General features: G+C 40.0%; 1 protein-coding gene across 2 annotated transcripts in view; it reads left to right on the top strand.

Annotated features, from left to right (window-relative positions):
- HPSE2 (heparanase 2 (inactive)) overlaps positions 1–20,269 on the top strand; it is a 778,452-nt gene that overhangs the window by 83,148 nt on the left and 675,035 nt on the right. For both annotated transcript variants that reach the window (XM_054659851.2, XM_001166372.7), the window contains exon 3: positions 9,730–9,891. In XM_054659851.2, coding sequence (XP_054515826.1) covers positions 9,730–9,891 — 162 coding nt within the window. The remainder of the gene's footprint in view (positions 1–9,729; positions 9,892–20,269) is intronic.

Here is a 20,269-nt window from a genome sequence, read left to right as displayed (position 1 = left end):
CAGAGGGACTCCTCACTTCCCAGTAGGGGCGGCCGGGCAGAGGCGCCCCTCACCTCCCGGACGGGGCGGCTGGCCGGGCGGGGGGCTGACCCCCCCACCTGCATCCCGGATGGGGCGGCTGGCCAGGCGGGGGGCTGATGCCCCCACCTCCCTCCCGGATGGGGCGGCTGGCCGGGCGGGGGGCTGACCCCCCCACCTCCCTCCCGGACGGGGCGGCTGGCCGGGCGGGGGGGCTCCTCACTTCCCAGTAGGGGCGGCCGGGCAGAGGAGCCCCTCACCTCCCGGATGGGGTGGCTGGCCGGGCTGGGGGCTGACCCCCCACCTCCCTCCCAGACCGGGCGGCTGGCCGGGCGGGGGGCTGACCCCCCCACCTCCCTCCCGGATGGGGCGGCTGGCCGGGCAGAGGGGCTCCTCACTTCCCAGTAGGGGCGGCCGGGCAGAGGTGCCACTCACCACCTGGACGAGGTGGCTGGCCGGGCGGGGGGCTGACCCCCCCACCTCCCTCCCGGATGGGGCGGCTGGCCGGGCGGGGGGCTGATACCCCCACCTCCCTCCCGGACGGGGCGGCTGGCTGGGCAGAGGGGCTCCTCACTTCCCAGTAGGGGTGGCTGGGCAGAGGCGCCCCTCACCTCCCGGACCGGGCGGCTGGCCAGGCGGGGGGCTGACCCCCCCACCTCCCTCCCAGATGGGGCAGCTGGCCTGGCGGGGGCTGACCCCCACCTCCCTCCCAGACGGGGTGGCTGCCGGGCGGAGACACTCCTCACTTCCCAGACGGGGTGGCTGGCCGGGCGGAGGGGCTCCTCACTTCTCAGACGGGGCGGGTGCCAGGCGGAGGGTCTCCTCACTTCTCAGACGGGGCGGCTGGGCAGAGACACTCCTCACCTCCCAGACGGGGTCACGGCCGAGCAGAGGCGCTCCTCACATCCCAGACGGGGCGGCGGGGCAGAGGCGCTCCCCACATCTCAGATGATGGGCGGCCGGGCAGAGACTCTCCTCGCTTCCTAGATGGGATGGCGGCCGGGAAGAGGCGCTCCTCACTTCCTACATGGGATGGCGGCCGGGCAGAGACGCTCCTCACTTTCCAGACTGGGCAGCCAGGCAGAGGGGCTCCTCACATCCCAGATGATAGGCGGCCAGGCAGACAGGCAGAGATGCTCCTCACTTCCCAGACGGGATGGCGGGCAGGCAGAGGCTGCAATCTCGGCTCTTTGGGAGGCCAAGGCAGGCGGCTGGGAGGTGGAGGTTGTAGCAAGCCGAAATCATGCCACTGCACTCCAGCCTGGGCACCATTGAGCACTGAGTGAACGAGACTCCCTCTGCAATCCCGGCACCTCCGGAGGCCGAGGCTGGCGGATCACTCGCGGTTAGGAGCTGGAGACCAGCCCGGCCAACACAGCGAAACCCCGTCTCCACCAAAAAAATATGAAAACCAGTCAGGCGTGGCGGCGTGCGCCTGCAATGGCAGGCACTCGGCAGGCTGAGGCAGGAGAATCAGGCAGGGAGGTTGCAGTGAGCCGAGATGGCAGCAGTACAGTCCAGCTTTGGCTCGGCATCAGAGGGAGACCATGGAAAGAGAGGGAGGGGGATGGGGAGGGGGAGGGGGAGGACAATCTTACGAGTTTTTAAAACATGTAAAAGAGAAAAGGATTTTTGTTTATTTACATATTTACAATTTCTAGTGTATTTCATTTCTTCCTGTGTATCTGAGTTATTACTTGATATCATTGCCTTTTAACCTGAAGCACTTCCTTTAATATTTCTTGTGTTGCAGGTCTGCTAGCAACAAATTCTCTCAGTCTTTTTTTTTTTTTTTTTTTGAGGTGGAGTCTCGCTCTGTTGTCCAGGCTGAAGTGCAGTGGTGTGATCTTGGCTCACTGCAAGCTCCGCCTCCCAGGTTCACACCATTCTCCTGTCTCAGCCTCCCAAGTAGCTGGGACTACAGGCGCCTGCCACCATGCCTGGCTAATTTTTTGTATTTTTAGTAGAGATGGGGTTTCACTGTGTTAGCCAGGATGGTCTTGATCTCCTGACCTCATGATCTGCCCGCCTCGGCCTCCCAAAGCTGGAATTACAGGCATGAGCCACAGTGCCCAGCCTCTTTTTTGTTTGTTTGTTTTTTAAATATGGAAATGACTTTATTTTGCCTGCATGTTTGAATGATAGTTTTGCTGAACATAGAATTGTTGGTTGTCAGAAGTTTTCTTTTAGCGCTATTTATTTATGAGATAGGGTCTAGCTCTGTTGCCCAGGTTGGAGTGCAGTGGTGCAGTTATCGGTAACTGCAACCTCAAACTCCTGAGCTCAAGCAGTCCTCCTGTTTCAGCTTCCTGAATAGCTGGGATTATAAGTGCATGCCATCATGTTTGGCTAAATGTTTCCTTTATTTTTTTTTAAGAGACAGAGTCTTGCTGTTACTTTTCGCCCTTTGTAAATGTCTTTCTACTGCTTTCTAGTCTCCATTGTTTCAAATTGGAGGAAGTCAGCCATTAATTGTATTACTTGTTCCCTTTATGGATTAGTTTTTTTCCTCCCTGCTTTTAAGATTTTCTTTTTATCTTGGGCTTTTAACATTTTTATTATAATGTATCTAGATGTGGATCTCTTTTTGCTGAGTTTTGTTGTACTTGTGCTTGAGGTTTGTTGTACTTCTTGAATCTGTGGATTAATGATTTTTATCAAATTTTGAATGTTTTTGGTCATTATGTCTTCAAACAATTCTGCCCTTTATTTTTCCTCTCCTTGTAGGACTCCCATTATGCATATGTTTGATTGCTTCATGTTGTCCCATAATTCTCTGAGGCTGTGGTCATTTTTCCTTGGTCTTTTTTCTCTTTGTTTTTCAGGTTAGGTCTTTTCTATTCACCTATCTTTAAGTTCTCTGATTTTTTTTTTTTTTTGCATGGCTTGTAATATTTTATTGGAAACCGGCCATTTTAGACAGGTTATAGCCAATCTATACCATTCCCCTCTTTCTGATCTTTGTTGTTTTGTAATCAAAGTAGTTCTTTTTTTCCATGACAATTATTGTTTTATGTTTTCTTTGTTTTTAAGTAAGTTATTTGGACTTTATATCTTTTTGTTGTGCTGTTACTGATATTTCTTTATAGTTTTAAAATTTTTTTTTTTTATTTTTTAGCTTGGTTTCCTAGGGTTTGCCTCTGAGTCTGCATAGCTTAGTGATCAGCCAATGACTGTTCAGAGATTATGTTTAAAACATTTTGGACCCTTAATGTTTTCATGTTCAGCTGATGGATTTCTCTGTGGATTGATAAACACATTAAGTTTTGTGGCATTTTTTAGGTCTTTTTCACTTTATTTTTTCCTGCTGATCTCTTGGGTCTCTCCCATGTTTGTGCATAGCCTCCCCATTAGCCAGTTATGTGTGAAGAACTTAGCCTATGTTGGGGCTCCCTTGCATGTGCATATAGCCTGCTAGTCAGCCAAGCTTGCATGGAAAGCATATGTAGCTCATTTCATGTCTCCTGAAGTGCCAGATTCTTTCTATTAAAATGTTTACCTAGGCCAGATTTGGTGGCTCATGCCTGTAATCCCAGCTCTTTGGGAGGCTGAGGCGGGAGGATTGTTTGAGACAAGGAGTTTGAGACCAGCCTAGGCAACATAGTGAGATTTCATCTCTACAAAAAATTTTTAAAATTTAGCCAGGTATGGTGGTGTGTCCCTGTAGTCCTGACTGTTTGGGAGTCTGAGGTGGGAGGATTGCTTGAGCCTAGGAATTCGAGCTGTGGTGGGCTATGCCACTACACTCCAGCCTGGGTGACAGAGTAAGACACTGTCTTAAAAAATTTTTTTGGCTGGTCTGCCAGTCTGTCATTTTTCTCAACCAGAACTGCCACCTTAGGCTAGCACTGCTGTGGGTTACTAACTGGTTAGTTTATGGAAAAGGTGTGGAAGAAAGAATAAAGAACAAAAATACAAATGCTTTTATACCTAGATGTCCAGAAATAATTATAGACAATAAATTGATTCTAGTGCATCAACTTTGGTGCAAGATGCCCGCTCCTTTGTTGCATCTGTCAGGGGATATATTGGGTATTTTGGCATCCTTGAATTGTATACTAGGGTAAGGATCATAAGGGGAGATGGGAAGAGGAGTATGGATAGCTTCATATTTGGACCCAAGTTTGGAACTCTACTTTGATTACATAACAACAAAGAATATCTGTAAGAGGGAAGAACTAGCAGGGGGAATGAAGAGGTTTAGAGATCATCCAGGCCAGAAACTCCCCAGTTTGGTGTACCAGGAGAAAAAAAAAAAAACAAGCATAGGGTTCTTAATTTTTCATTTAGAGTTTTATGATTATTTGGTAAATTACTTAAATGTATATCTAAGTTTTCTGGCTTTGAGTCTTTATTCTTTGTATTATGTCTGATAAAGACATAAGAAAAATACACATTTTTGTGGAACCATAAAAGTGTTGAAATGACCTAAAAGAATAATACTATCCTCCAATAATAACTTTCTGATATTACAATGTGATGTTATTATTGACAACCACTGAAACATCTGGCACTTGTTGAATTCCTAATATGTCTCTATTACTGTGATAAGTTCATTAAAATTAAACTATTGGTATTTTCATGTTTCTAAAAAAGGAAATTCCCTTCTTTATTAGGAAATGCATTGAGAGATTTAGTGGTTTGTCCAAGAGCTCTCTGATAGTAAGTACTAGAGGGATCCAAACTTGTATATATTTGAATTCGAAACCTGTGCTTTTAACCATCCTGCTGTATTGCTTCACATAATATAGGTGAAAATACCTAATCTTGTATCTGGCAGGTTTTAATATCTGTATTGAAATTACTTCATAATGCCTGGGTCACCCATTCTCTGCTTGAATATCACCAGGGATGGGAAACTTACTCCTTCATGAAGTAGTCCTTTTCCTTATTTGACAGCTTCTGTTGTTAAAAAAGTTTTCTCACGTGGAACTGAACAGGTTTGGTTCTTGGGTACTCCCATAATGTTTGGCTTTTTAGATTTCCACAGAATAAGTCAACTATTTCTTCTGTATGAGAAAGCAAGTCATCTTTGGCTCTTTCTTTGCCAGGCTCAGTTTCAGCTATTTTTTTTTGTATAAATATATATATTTATTTTTTAAATTTCAATAGTTTTGGGGGAACAGGTGGTGTTTGGTTACATGCATAAGTTCTTTAGTGGTGATTTTGGAGTTTTGGTGCACCCATCACCCAAGCAGTATACACTGTTCCCATTGTATAGTCTTCCATTCCTCACCTGCCTCTTGCCCTTCCCTCTGAGTCCCCAAAGTCCATTGTATCATAGTTTCAACTATTTTATTTATTTATTTATTTATTTATTTATTGAGTGGAGTTTTGCTCTTTTTGCCCGGGCTGGAGTGCAATGGCGCGATCTTGGCTCACTGCAACTTCTGCCTCCCAAGTTCGAGTGATTCTTCTGCCTCAGCCTCCCAAGTAGCTGGGATTATAGGCATGCGCCACCATGCCTGGCTAATTTTGTGTTTTTAGTAGAGACGGGGTTTCACCAGGTTGGGCAGGCTGGTCTCAAACTCCAGACCTCAGGTGATCCGCCCACCTCGGGCTCCCAAAGTGCTGGGATTACAGGCGTGAGCCACTGCACCCGGCCAGTTTCAGCTATTTTAAAAGATCAACATTATTTTCCATATTTGTACTTTTCTTTGGACTTACTCTAGATTACCAGGATTCATCTGAGACTATTATAGCTGGAAATATATAATACCACAACCAGGATACTAATAACAAAAATAATTATAGGTACTCTTTATTGTGCTCTTATTGTATGCTTAGTGCAATGCCTTTTGTGTATCTGTACAATAACAGTAGCTAAAGAAATGTAATCTTAGAAAGGTGTTTTGTCTGCCACTTTTGTAACTAATAAGTGAATACCAAGCCAGGATTTGAACAGAGGTCTGCTTAACTCCAAACTCTTCACTGTGCTGCACTTGGTAGGCAAGGAATGTAGAACAGCTGTGTTGCCTTCTTTATTCTGCATGTTCTGGTTCTGTTAATTTAGACTAAGATTGCATTAATCATTTTGGCAGCAATATCATAGCACTGACTTATATTAAGCTGGTATTCAACTAAAGCCTACAAATCTTAATAAGATCTTAAGTATATGAGCTTCTGTTTGGTCTGGCTTTCCCATCTTAAATCTTATGTCATTAATTTTCAGTATAAATGTAGGATTTGTGTTCATGTCTTTACCTTCCATTTTTGGGATTTCAGCCTAAGTTTTTAGATTTCCAAGATAATTTTGAATTTTGAGTGTGTCATACATGATACTAACTCTTCCTCCAGATATATTACCATGTGCTTCTTTGATAAGTATCTTTGCTTTGTGTTTATCTAGTCATTGATACAATTTCAAGCAGATTAGAGTTGAATAAGGAATTCATACTTTTACTTTAGATACAGCATATCTATTTTTTTCCCTAAACATTTTTGAAATCTGCTTTTCTAAAGTTTAGGACATACGTTTGGCCATGTTCATAGTTTTCTTTTCTGACTGTTATTAATATAAAGGTAATGTAGTTACTTTATTTCAAGGTTCTTGTTGGAATGATGTTGAGGATATCAGTTGTAATTGTTGCTTCTGCTGCATTCTGAGCAATATATTTATTAGATAGGAAATAGGGAGTTTAGTTGGTGTTCTACTCTTCAGATTAGACTTGTGTCAGAAGATATCAGGGTAATTGAAACTCTCCTTCACTTTTTATAGTATGTTTTGATACAAGTTTTATAATTTTTTCTGAGAAAGCATTCATATTTCTTTTCCACACAAACAGTCTACGGAATACCATTGTAACAGTATAACTCAGTTTTTCTTTTTAGTTCTTCCTTTTATTGTTTAATGTAATTCTACTCTTAAGCTCATGAGTTTCATATAGGAGCTCTGGAAAGAGCACTGAAATTGGCTTTGAACATCCCTGGATTTGAGGACTGACCAGGTTTTGTGAACTTGTGCAAGTCAAGCTTTGTGGACCTCAGTTTCGTCGTATTTAAGATAGAGGCAATAATAGTGTTCTTTATCATTTAGGATTATACAACAGGTTACAATTTTAAAAACAGTTAACTCTTAATGACTTACATAAATAGTATATTTGTCTCATGACAAGAAATTAAGAGATAGGCAGTCTAGCACAGGTATGGTAGGTCAATAAAGACATTAGGGACTTAAGCTCTTTACATTTTTCTGTTCAACACTTTTAGTGTGTAATCCTTTACCCTCTTGCTTATTTTTATTTTTATTTTTTTTGATGGAGTCTCACTCTTTCACCCAGACTGGAGTGCAGTGGTACGATCTCAGCTCACTGCAACCTCCGCTTCCTGGGTTCAAGTAATTCTCCTGCCTCAGCCTCCTGAGTAGCTGGAACTACAGGCATGTGCCACCACGCCCAGCTAATTTTTGTATTTTTAGTAGAGGTGGGGTTTCACCGTGTTGCCAGGCTGGTCTTGAACTCCTGACCTCAAGTAATCCACCTGCCTCAGCCTCCCAAAGTGCTGGGATTACAGGCGTCAGCCACTGTGCCCGACCCCTGCTCTTGCTTCTTAACTCAAGGTTACAAAGTGGCTACTAGAACTCTGGGCTTCATGTCTATGTTTTAGACATAGAGAATAGGAGGGACTAAAGGACTAAAGGGAAAAACTGAGTTTCTCTTAGTGAGGCTCTCTCTTTTAATCTGGCAAGGGAAGTCCCCCTTTAAGATGTCTGCCTGCAGCTCATTTTCCAGAACCATGTTACATAACTACCCTTTTCTGCAAGGAAAGCTGGGAAATTGTATAGTGTAGTTTTTCAGTCTCTATAATAGATGAAGCCAAGGGAGAAGGGATTATGTTTAGGGTTTGGGCCAGCCAGTCAACAATGTCTGCCATTTACTTTGGTAATATTTTTGGAAGGATCCAATGAGATGATGTAATCCAAAAAGTTTTATAGAACGTAATTTATATAAATGTAAACTGCATTGTTCCTCTTGACTTCTATTGGATTGTCTTAAAAGCTAGTATATTCTTGAACTTATTTATACAATTTTTGTATTTAAGTCTCAGAAAATCTGTGAGACTAGTTATTTGTTAAATGAGTTCATTTTATTACTCATATTCAAGAAATTGGTATATACATGTTTAGGCATAAATACTGCATTATTTCTACTCAGCTCTCCTGTTTTAATCTAAGAATTAGTGAGGACCATTTTCACATCTGGCTTATCTTTGTGTGCCACACATCCTAACTCTCATAGTCATGGGTTTGTATTTATACCTGGGCTTTTCTTTTAGAAATCTGAAAGAAAAGACTACTTCTCCAGAACAGTGTTTCACCCTTTTCACCATATGCCCTATTTTCTCTTAAGTGTCACTGAATATAGCTTTTCTTTTAGTACCATTAACATGGGCATTAGTTTTATTCTTTCCAAAATCATTGGTGTCAAAAGTGGCAAAGCAGTTATTTTTTAGCGCCTTCTATTAAAATTCTTCAGTTTTGTTATGCAAAACTTGAAAGTTTTTAGAGTTGCCACCTAGATTACTGCTGATGGTATCATTTGTACCTATGAGAATCAGTTGAATTATATTTTAATTTGTAAAAAATTAATAAATAACTTTAGGGCATAAGAGCTTCGTGCTAATTGGGAAGCATTCTTTTTTTTTTTTTTTTTTTTAAGACAGAGTCTCCCTCTATTGCCCAGGCTGGAGTGCAGTGGTGCATTCTTGGCTCACTGCAACCTCCGCCTCCTGGGTTCAAGTGATTCTCCTGCCTCAGCCTCCCAAATAGCTGGGACTACAGGTGTGTGCTGCCACACCCGACTGGTTTTTTTGTATTTTTAGTAGATACAGGGTTTCACCATATTGGTCAGGCTGGTCTTGAACTCCTGACATCGTGATCTGCCCGCCTTGGCCTCCCAAAGTGCTGGGATTACAGGCGTGAGCCACCACGCCTGGCTGAAGCATTCTGTATGAATTTTTCTTTTTGAGGAAGCTGTTTTCTGGAGACTATATCTGCTTTGAATGAAAATCATTCCGAAGTATAAAAAGCAGTATGGGAAAATAATTGGGGAAAAGGCAGATCTGCCATGACTCTAGACCTCCTGTGCTCTCTTCAGTGACTCAAAAAATATTTTTGGTTTGAAAGAATGAGTATTGAGTCAGAATTAAACTATTTTACTCGAGATACATGAAAAATAGCAGGAAAAACCCTGACCAGGTAAGCCATAGATCGGCAGCTCTAACTTGAGCTGAGTAGGCTGGCTGGCAGGTGAATTTAAAAATAGACCAAGTATCCTAAATACACATGCTGGAGCTATCACCTGGTCCTGTAGCACGAGGTAGAGAGAATGACCTTCATAATTACCAGTATTCAAAATTGTATTATAATACTTTTTCCCATGGAAAACGGTAAGATATGTTAAGAAAAGGCCCCAGGAGGTAAACAAGTCCTGAAGGGCTGGGAAGGAGAATTGAGGAGTGAGAATCTTAAATGATGTCAGAAAGAGCTAAGAAACAGATAGATCTCCAAAGAATTTGGAAATGACCAGAGGAACTTTCAGGATGTGTCATGGAGTTGGAGAGCCTTCTGATTACTTCTGCATCTCTTTAGGTTGATGAAAATGCTGGTAGCTTATTAATTCTGTCATTTTGGGTGAAACAAGACTTTGATGATATATTATTTTTTGTTTTGTTTTAGTTTTTGCTGCCTGCCTTCTTTCTTTCTTTTTGTAGACATTGTTCGAAGTGATGTTGCCTTAGATAAACAGAAAGGCTGCAAGATTGCCCAGCACCCTGATGTTATGCTGGAGCTCCAAAGGGAGAAGGCAGCTCAGATGCATCTGGTTCTTCTAAAGGAGCAATTCTCCAATACTTACAGTAATCTCATATTAACAGGTAAGGCTATTGGAGGTGGTTGAAATCTTAGAGCATTAAGTTAGTAACTTGTTTTTTGGGGTACACATCTGTCTGTCTACACCCACTATATCACTTTTTAAATTGTGATGACTTGTCTTTCTATTACAAATATTCCTTGTAGTTTGCAGATATATTTTGGTTTGAAGTTATGGGTGATTCAGCATGTGTTTTCTTCTCAAAACACAGAACTGATGAAAACCTATTGAAGCCTTTAAAAATACGACTTTCTAAATGTATGCCAGTAGATTTGAGAGAATTACTAAATTTGGTGTCTTTTAAGAAGCAGCTATTTTCCTCTTTCCGTGTATGCCCTTTCTATGAACCCAGTGAATATAAAGATGAAATGTAAAAGAGATAATGGTCTTCAGGCAGAGCAGAGAATGTTCTATTCTTGGTGGAGTTTGGAAATATCTGGGGAATTTGATTTTCTTAAGACAAAGAGGCTATGAGACTGAGCCGTGCTCCCTTACATCCTTGATTCTAGGAGGAAAGTGAATATGTGTCAGAGCTACAAGGAGAATCAACTTTTTTCAAGGCTGCTTGCAGACTTGCTGGTAATGAGCAAATGAGCTGCATGCTTTTGTCAGGCTTTGGAAAAGATTATAATAGCAGAATCTTATGTGAGAATCATTAAGGATTTGAGATGAACTCAGAAGAGCAGTCCAAGTTACCTCCATTTTCTTGAGACCACATAAGGCAGACCTACGTTATAGTGATCCAAATAAACTTTAACAAATCAAAAGTATGTGTTTTCCCTTGTTTATGAATATTAAAAAAATAAAAAGATGGATTGTCTGACAGGCTATGAACATCTCACACTTATTTTTGTAAGCTCTAAGTTAGGAAAACTTTAACTTTTTTTTTTACAGACTTCTTGGCATGTCACCAGGAATTGCTGAGTGGCAACCAAATTGTTTTGCTTTTAGAAAAGCACAGGACTCTTCCAGCTTTTCATCTTGTACCTGGTGAAAAACCCAACAGCATGAGATGAAAGCCAGACTTAAATGTGGCTTTGGTGAGCAGAAAAGGGGATTATGGATTTCATAAGTATAGGTCCTGTTTTTTGCTCTTTGATAGGTCATTAAGAAGGGAAAACTTAAAAGTGATTTATGGCCAATGCATGTATTTCCCTAAATTGGTTAGTGAAATTGGGTTTAAGTTTAGATGTTTGGGAAGAGCATAGATGTTTCTTCAGGTTTTTTCAGTCAACCTCATATGTATGTGTGCATGTGTGTGTGTGTATAAATACGTGCGTGTGTGTGTGTAATATTTTCCAATTCAATGAGTGGAAATGAAATATTTTTATTCCATCTTTATTCTAATATTTTTAGGCACTTATAAGAGGGGTCAGACCTTGTGTTCTTTAATGTGGTATAGAAAGGGCTTAGGGTAATTCTAACCCTAAACCGAGGCTCCAGAGTATGGCTTGAAGGCATATTATCTTTGAAAACACAAGTGTTCTATTGAGTTTAGTGGAATCTTTTCTAATTCTCAGTAACATAATCCCTTTGGATGTTTATTCGCAGTTCAAACTGTTGGAATCAACATTGTCAACTTTTACCCTGACAACTTGCTTACTTTCTACTAAACAAACTTACCCTAGAGAAGAGCCTCTTTCCTGCTCTCACTTCTCCTAAGCTGCTTCAAAGAGTCCTCAGGCATTTTCCACATTGTTCACCCAAATGCCTGTGCAGAGGTGGTACCTTGCTGCAGACAGAGCATTCTGCATGTCCTCATTTATTTACATGAAAGTTCAAAAGGTTTTGATTCCAGGTGTTGGGAAGAGATGGAGCCATTTCAGTTTAGCACCAATGGTAAAACTATTTTAATTTCCTTTAACTAAGTCTTTGATTTTACACAGTGTGGTTTTCTAATTGTTATGAAGTTTAATCCTTGATTTCTTGTATAAATCTTGAGAACATGGTCTCCAGACAGCTAAACATAATATTTAAACATAACTAAACTAACTTTTGTAAATATTTCCCTTTTCAGTGATGAATGTATATTGGTAAGGAGGGTGAGGTTGAAGGGGCAGGAACCTCTCAAATGAAGTGACTTTCTTTACCAGCACATTCAGAACACATAGTCCAGGATTTCTTTCTGTATAAGTCTGGCATAACCTTGAAATATCTGCAATGAAAGTATTTATGTGCGAACACAATGAGGAAACTGGGCCTCTGCAATCTCAGAAAGAGATCACTTTTTACGTCCTTCTCCTCTACCCACCAGTTATTTATAGAATTTCATGTGTATGGGTGTATAGTAATTGTTTTCTGGTCAGTTACTGGTATATTCTTTATTTTAAAAATGGGACAACTAAGATATCAGTATAGTAACAAAAATTAAGTGATTCAAGTGTCAGATGGTTAAAAGCATGTTAAAAATGATAGTTGTTGAGTTCCACCTCACAAGCAAGTCCTCATTCTTTGATGTTCCACCTTTACCTGATGTGACTGTCAGCTGTTGATGGGAGAGGCATGCCTTCATATTCTGCATTACAGCTAATGATCCCGGTTAAACAGCCACTTATTTACTCCAGATAAGGGCAAATTGTATTCTAGCTTTGAAGGTCTTTTAACCATTTAATAAAAGAAAACAACTCTACAATTGTTAGTGATAGCCCAGTTAATGGAAATAATAAAAACTAATACAATTTAATATATATACTTCGTTGAAGTATTCCTTATTACATTGTATTTGTAGAAAAGTAGATTCTTTTAATATATTTTTGCATAGTTTTAAACTTGTCTTAATGTTTTCATGTCAACGGTTTATATGATACTGGAAATAATGTTAGCCTCACCTAGCCTAGAGGGTTTTTAAAGTAAACTCTAAGGTTACAGGGAGATGATGGAGTAATTCCAGTAGAGCATCAGTGATGGAACTGTTTTAAATGGTGATGAGTCATGTACTGCACTTTTCCCACTGACTCACCTATGGGGGCGTATATGTTTGTCCTGCAGTTTCTTGAGCTGGAGAGTGTTGTTATTGTGCATGTCACTCAAGGAGTGGCTAATGAGGGGGAGAATTGGGTAGGAGACTTTAAAAAAAGAACAGGAATCAGATGTGTTCTTTGTGCTCTCATGATTCTTAATACAACAATGCTCTATAAATTTGTTGAAAATGTTCTGCTGTGTACATAAAGAATGAATTCATTAGAAGACTACTTTTTTTTTTGAGACAGAGTCTTGCTCTGTCACCCAGGCTGGAGTGCAGTGGCACAATCTCGGCTCACTGCAAGCTCCGCCTCCTGGGTTCAAGCGATTCTTCTGCCTCAGCCTCCGGAGTAGCTGGGACCACAGGCAAATGCCACCACATCCGGCTAATTTTTGTATTTTTAGTAGAGATGGGGTTTCACCATATTGGCCAGGGTGGTCTCAAACTCCTGACCTTGTGATCCGCCCACCTCGGCCTCCCAGAGTGCTGGGATTAAAGGCGTGAGCCACCGCACCCAGCCAGAAGACTACTTTTTAGGTATAATATTGACGTGTATTTCAGTTGTCTCCCTTAACCTTGCTCCCTCCCCTTGAGGTATAAATTGAACTTTTGAGGTAGATCCTTGTGCTGTAATCAAATGAAAAACATAAAAGTTAAGTCAACCTTATGGGGAAATAACATTTCTAGGATTTTGTTTAGAACATAAACTCCTAGAAGGCAAGGAATATCATATGTGTGCAGCATTCTGGATTGCATGTAAATCATAGTGAATGATCCTGAAATGAGGTCAAATTTCTAAAAATGTATTTGTGTTGTGAAAGTCATCTAGTCAACCGTCTGTATCCAGACAGCTTGAAACTGTAGCCAATAATTATAGATGGATGGCATTACACAAGACATTTTCTAATATTCCTTTATGAGGATTCTTGTCATGTGTTGGCTGCCATTTTTGGTTTTCTACCTCTTCATTCAGTCATTAGACTCCAAACTGGACTGAGATTCCAATGGTTGGCTTTATAGTGTTACTGTGGCAAATAAATTAAGCAAAAGAGACTTCCACTTCCAGTTGTGGCCCATTCTGTTAACTTCAATTGAGCAAAAGTGTGCAAATCAGTGAAACAAGGACTGTTTTTTCAGTTAGCACAAACCATAATTATCTGGGGACTATTGCTACTTTATCAAAGTAAAATAATGTTTAAAAAAACACCTTGAAAAGTGATTATGTAGCATTGTGTACTATTTATTTGCATGTTTATTAAAATACTATAGAGTGATGTGGATTATATCACCATTATTTTACTTTGTCTGATAAAGTTGGAAGCAAATGCCAGGGGGATAAAACCTGGTATTAAATAGTCTGCGATCCAGGAGTTTGGGTTGTGCTGTACATTCAGTCACACCCACCTGGGTTGATATTGATACACAAATGTATTTTCCTACAAAGCAGAAAGTAAATGAAGTAGATAGTTCCTTGTCTCCTGACACTAATGTAAAATGTGACTCTTCTAGAGGGCTAAAGATTGTATCACATGTATGTATATATATATCTTAAATTTTCTAGGGAAATTTTTCCATATAAAAATTTATAGACTAGCCCCTGCAATGGTGAAAGACATGTTTTACAACTAGCTGATAAATGAAATCCTTGTGTTCGTGCTTTATAAGTAATAAATATAGTAAACATCATAACTATTCAAGCACACTTGATGGGATTTGTAGTGTAATTTTGAAGTAACACACACATATATATATTTAACCTCTCTTTTCAGTTTTAGTTTTATTTGTTTATTCATTAATTTTTATTATTTATTTATTTAAAATGTCAACAGCTTTAGGGGTACAAGTGGTTTTTGGTTTTATGGATGAATTGTGTAGTGATGAAGTCTGAGATTTTAGTGCACCCGTCACTTGAGTAGTGTATACATTCTACCCAATATCTAGTTTTTTGTTTTTCTCCTTTCTCCCCCTTCTGCTTCTGAGTCTCCAGTGTCCATTATACCACTCTGTATGCCTTTGCAAACCCATAGCTTAGCTCTCTCTTATAAGTGAGAATATACATTATTTGGTTTTCCATTCCTGAGTTACTGCACTTAGAGTAATGGACTCCAGCTCCCTGGAAGCTGCGGAAAAAGACATCATTTTATTCTTTGTTATGGCTGAGTAGTATTTCATGGTATATATGTCCCATTTTCTTTATCCACTTATTGATTGATGGGCCCTTAGGGTGGTTCCAAATCTTTACAATTGTAAATTGTGCTGCAATAAACATATATGTGAAGGTGTCTTTTTGATATAGTGGCTTCTTTTCCTTTAGGTAGATACCCAGTAGTGAGATTGTTGGATTGCATACCTTTAGCCTCTTTTAAAAAAATGATTAATTTCTGGGGTACATGTGCAGAACATGCAGTTTTGTTACATAGATATACACATGCCATGGTGGCTTGCTCCACCCATCAACCTGTCACCTACATTAGGTATTTCTCCTAATGTTATCCCTCCCCTAGCCCCCCATCCCCCAAAAGGCCCTGGTGTGTGATGTTCCCATCCCTATGTCCATGTGTTGTCATTGTTCAACTCCCACTTATGAGTGAGAACATGCAGTGTTTGGTTTTCTGTTCTTGTGATAGTTTTCTGAGAATGATGGTTTCCAGCTTCATCCATGTCCCTGCAAAGGACATGAACTCATCCTTTTTTATGGCTGCATAGTATTCCATGGTGTATATGTGCCACATTTTCTTTATCCAGTCTATTATTGATGGACAATTGGGTTGGTTCCAAGTCTTTCCTATTGTAAATAGTGCCACAATAAACATATGTGTGCATGTGTCTTTATAGTAGAATGATTTATAATCCTTTGGGTATATACCCAGTAATGGGATTGCTGGGTCAAATGGTATTTCTGGTTCTAGATCCTTGAGGAATTGCCACACTGTCTTCCACAATGGTTGAACTAATTTACACTCCCACCAACAGTGTAAAAGCATTCCTATTTCTCCATATTCTCTCCAGCATTTCTTGTTTCCTGACTTTTCAATGATCACCATTCTAACTGGCGTGAGATGGTATCCCATTGTGGTTTTGATTTGCATTTCTCTAATGACCAGTGATGATGAGCATTTTTTCATATGTCTGTTAGCTGCATAAATGTCTTCTTTTGACAAGTGTCTGTTCATATTCTTTGCCTACTTTTTGATGGGGTTGTTTGTTTTTTCTTGTAAATTTGGTTAAGTTCTTTGTAGATTCTGGATGTTAGCCCTTTGTCAGATGGATGGATTGCAAAAATTTTCTCCCATTCTGTAGGTTGCCTGTGCACTTTGATAATAGTTTCTTTTGCTGTGCAGAAGCTCTTTAGTTTAATTGGATCCCATTTGTCAATTTTGGTTTTTGTTGCCATTGCTTTTCGTGTTTTAGACATGAAGTCTTTGCCCATGCCTATGTCCTGAATGGTATTGCCCAGGTTTTCTTCTAGGATTTTTAAGGTCCCAGGTCTTACATTTAAGTATTTGTTCCATCTTGAGTTGATTTTTGTATAAGGTGTAAGTAAGGGGTCCAGTTTCAGTTTTATGCATATGGCTAGCCAGTTTTCCCAACATTTATTAAATAGGGAATCTTTTCCCCATTGCTTGTTTGTGTCAGGTTTGTTAAAGATCAGATGGTTGTAGATGTGTGGTGTTATTTCTGAGGCCTCTGTTCTGTTCCATTGGTCTATATATCTGTTTTGGTACCAGTACCATGCTGTTTTGGTTACTGTAGCCTTGTAGTATAATTTGAAGTCAGGTAGCATGATGCTTCCAGCTTTGTTCTTGTTGCTCAGGATTGTCTTAGCCCTGTGGGCTCTTTTTTGGTTTCATATGCAGTTTAAAGTAGTTTTTTCTAATTCTGTGAAGAAAGTCAGTGGTAGCTTGATGGGGATATAGCATTGAATCTATAAATTACTTTGGGTAGTATGGCCATTTTCACGATATTGATTCTTCCTATCCATAAGCATGGAATGTTTTTCCATTTGTTTGTGCCATCTTTTATTTCACTGAGCAGTGGTTTGTAGTTCTCCTTGAAGAGGTACTTCACATCCCTTGTAAGTTGGACTCCTAGGTATTTTATTCTCTTAGTAGCAATTGTGAATGGGAGTTCATTCATGATTTGGCTCTCTGTTTGTCTATTATTGGTGTATAGGAATGCTTGTGATTTTTGCACATTGATTTTGTATCCTGAGACCTTACTGAAGTTGCTTATCAGCTTAAGGAGATTTTGGGCTGAGAAGATGGGGTTTTCTAAATACACAATCATGTCATCTGCAAACAGAGACAATTTGACTTCCTCTCTTCCTATTTGAATACCCTTTATTTCTTTCTTTTGCCTGATTGTCCTAGCCAGAACTTCCAATAGTATGTTGAGTAGGAGTGGTTAGAGAGGGCATCCTTGTCTTTCGCTGGTTTTCAAAGGGAATACTTCTAGTTTTTGCCCATTCAGTATGATATTGGTTGTGGATTTGTCATAAGTAGCTCTTATTATTTTGAGATATGTTCCATCAATACCCAGTTTATTGAGAGATTTTAGCATGAAGGGGTGTTGAATTTTGTCAAAGGCCTTTTCTGCATCTATTGAGATAATCATGTGGTTTTTGTGATTGGTCCTGTTCATGTGGTGGATTACGTTTATTGATTTGCGTATGTTGAACCAGCCTTGCATCCCAGGGATGAAGCCGACTTGATCGTGGTGGATAAGCTTTTGGATGTGCTGCTGGATTCGGTTTGCCAGTATTTTATTGAGGATTTTCGCATCGATGTTCATCAGGGATATTGGCCTGAAATTTTCTTTTTTTGTTGTGTCTCTGCCAGGCTTTGGTATCAGGATGATGCTGGGCTCATAAAATGAGTTAGGGAGGATTCCCTCTTTTTCTATTGTTCGGAGTAGTTTCAGAAGGAATGGTACCTGTTCCTCTTTGTACCTCTGGTAGAATTCGGCTGTGAATCTGTCTGGTCCTCAACGTTTTTTTTCGTTGGTAGGCTATTAATTACTGCTTCAATTTCCGAACTTATTATTGGTTTTTTCAGAGATTCGACTTCTTCCTGGTTTAGACTTGGGAGGGTGTGTGTGTCTAGGAATTTATCCATTTCTTCTAGATTTTCCCGTTTATTTGCGTAGAGGTGTTTATAATATTCTCTGATGGTAGTTCGTATTTCTGTGGGATCGGTGGTGATATCACCTATATCATTTTTTATTGTGCCTATTTGATTCTTCTCTCTTTTTTTCTGTATTAGCCTGGCTAGTGGTCTATGTATTTTGTTGATGTTTTCAAAAAACAGCTCCTGGATTCATTGATTTTTTGAAGGGTTTTTCATGTTTCTATCTCCCTCAGTTCTGCTCTGGTCTTGGTTATTACTTGTCTTCCCTTAAATTTTGAATTTGTTTGCTGTTGCTTCTCTAATTCTTTTAATTTTGATGTTAAAATTAAAAGAATTAAATATTAAATTAAAAGAATTTAAATTGTTTTAATTTTTTATCTTTCCTGCTTTCTCTTGTGGGCATTTAGTGTTATAAATTTCTCTGTACACACTGCTTTAAATGTGTCCCAGAGATTCTGGTATGTTGTGTCTTCGTTCTCATTGGTTTCAAAGAATGTCTTTACTTCTGCCTTCATTTAGTTATTTACCCAGTAGTCATTCAGGAGCAGGTTGTTTAGTTTCCATGTAGTTGTGCGATTTTGAGTGAGTTTCTTAATCCTGAGTTCTAGTTTGATTGCACTGTGGTCTGAGAGACTGTTTGTTATGATTTCTGTTCTTTTGCATCTGCTGAGGAGTGTTTTACTTCCAATTATGTGGTCAATTTTAGAATAAGTGCGATGTGGTGCTGAGAAGGATGTATATTCTGTTGATTTGGGGTGGAGAGTTCTGGAGATGTCTATTAGGTCTTCTTGGCCCAGAGCTGAATTCAAGTCCTGAATATCTTTGTTAATTTTCTGTCTCATTGATCTGTCTAATATTGACAGTGGGGTGTTAAAGTCTCCCAACTGTTATTGTGTGGGAGTCTACATCTCTTTGTAGGTCTCTAAGAACTTGCTTTATGAATCTGAGTGTTCTTGTATTGGGTGCGTATATATTTAGGATAGTTAGCTCTTCTTGCTGCATTGATCCATTTACCATTACGTAATGCTCTTCTTTGTCTCTTTTGATCTTTGTTGGTTTAAAGTCTGTTTTATCAGAGATTAAGATCTCAACTCCTGTTTTTTTTTTGCTTTCCATTTGCTTGGTAAATATTCCTCCATCCGTTTATTTTGAGCCTATGTGTGTCTTTGCAGGTGAGCTGGGTCTCCTGAATACAGCACACTGATGGATCTTGACTCTTTATCCAATTTGCCAGTCTGTGTCTTTTAACTGGGGCATTTAGTCTGTTTACATTTAAGGTTAATATTGTTATGTGTGAATTTGATCCTGTCATGATGCTAGCTGGTTGTTTTGCCCATTAGTTGATGCAGTTTCTTCATAGTGTTGATGCTCTTACAATTTGGTATGTTTTTGCAGTGGCTGGTACCAGTTGTTCCTTTCCAGATTTAGTGTTTCCTTCAGGAGCTCTTGTAAGGCAAGCCTGGTGGTGACAAAATCTCTCATCATTTACTTGTCTGTAATTGATTTTATTTCTCCTTCACTTATGAAACTTAGTTTGGCTGGTTATGAAATTCTGGGTTGAAAATTCTTTTCTTTAAGAATGTTGAATATTGGCCCCATTCTCTTCTGGCTTGTAGGGTTTCTGCAGAGAGATCCACTGTTAGTCTGATGGGCTTCCCTTTGTGGGTAACCCGAACTTTCTCTCTGGCTGTGCTTAACATTTTTTCCTGCATTTCAACCTTGGTGAATCTGACGATTATGTGTCTTGGGGTTGCTCTTCTCAAGGAGTATCTTTGTAGTGTTCTCTGCATTTCCTGATTTTGAATGTTGTGCTGTCTTGCTAGGTTGGGGAGGTTCTCCTGGATAATATCCCGAAGAGTGTTTTCCAACTTGGCTCCATTCTCCTCATCGCTTTCAGGTACACCAATTAGATGTAGATTTGGTCTTTTCACATAGTCCCATATTTCTTGGAGGCTTTTTCTGTTCCTTTTTATTCTTTTTTCTCTAATCTTGTCTTCTCTATTTCATTAAGTTGATCTTCAATTACTGATACCCTTTCTTTCGCTTGATCGATTCAGCTATTGAAACTTGTGTATGCTTCACGAAGTTCTTGTGCTGTGTTTTTCAGCTCCATCAGGTCATTTATATTCTTTTCTCAGCTGATTATTCTAGTTAGCAATTCGTCTAACCTTTTTTCAAGGTTCTTAGCTTCCTTACATGGGGTTAGAACATGCTCCTTTAGCTCAGAGGAGTTTGCTGTTACCCACCTTTTGAAGCCTACTTCTGTCAATCTGTCAAACTCATTCTCCATCTAG

The sequence above is a fragment of the Pan troglodytes genome, chromosome 8 (assembly GCF_028858775.2).
Source record: "Pan troglodytes isolate AG18354 chromosome 8, NHGRI_mPanTro3-v2.0_pri, whole genome shotgun sequence".
NCBI classification, from domain to species: Eukaryota; Metazoa; Chordata; class Mammalia; order Primates; family Hominidae; genus Pan; species Pan troglodytes.
The sequence above is the reverse complement of the archived record's forward strand: the minus strand, read 5'-3'. Positions and strand labels throughout refer to the sequence as shown.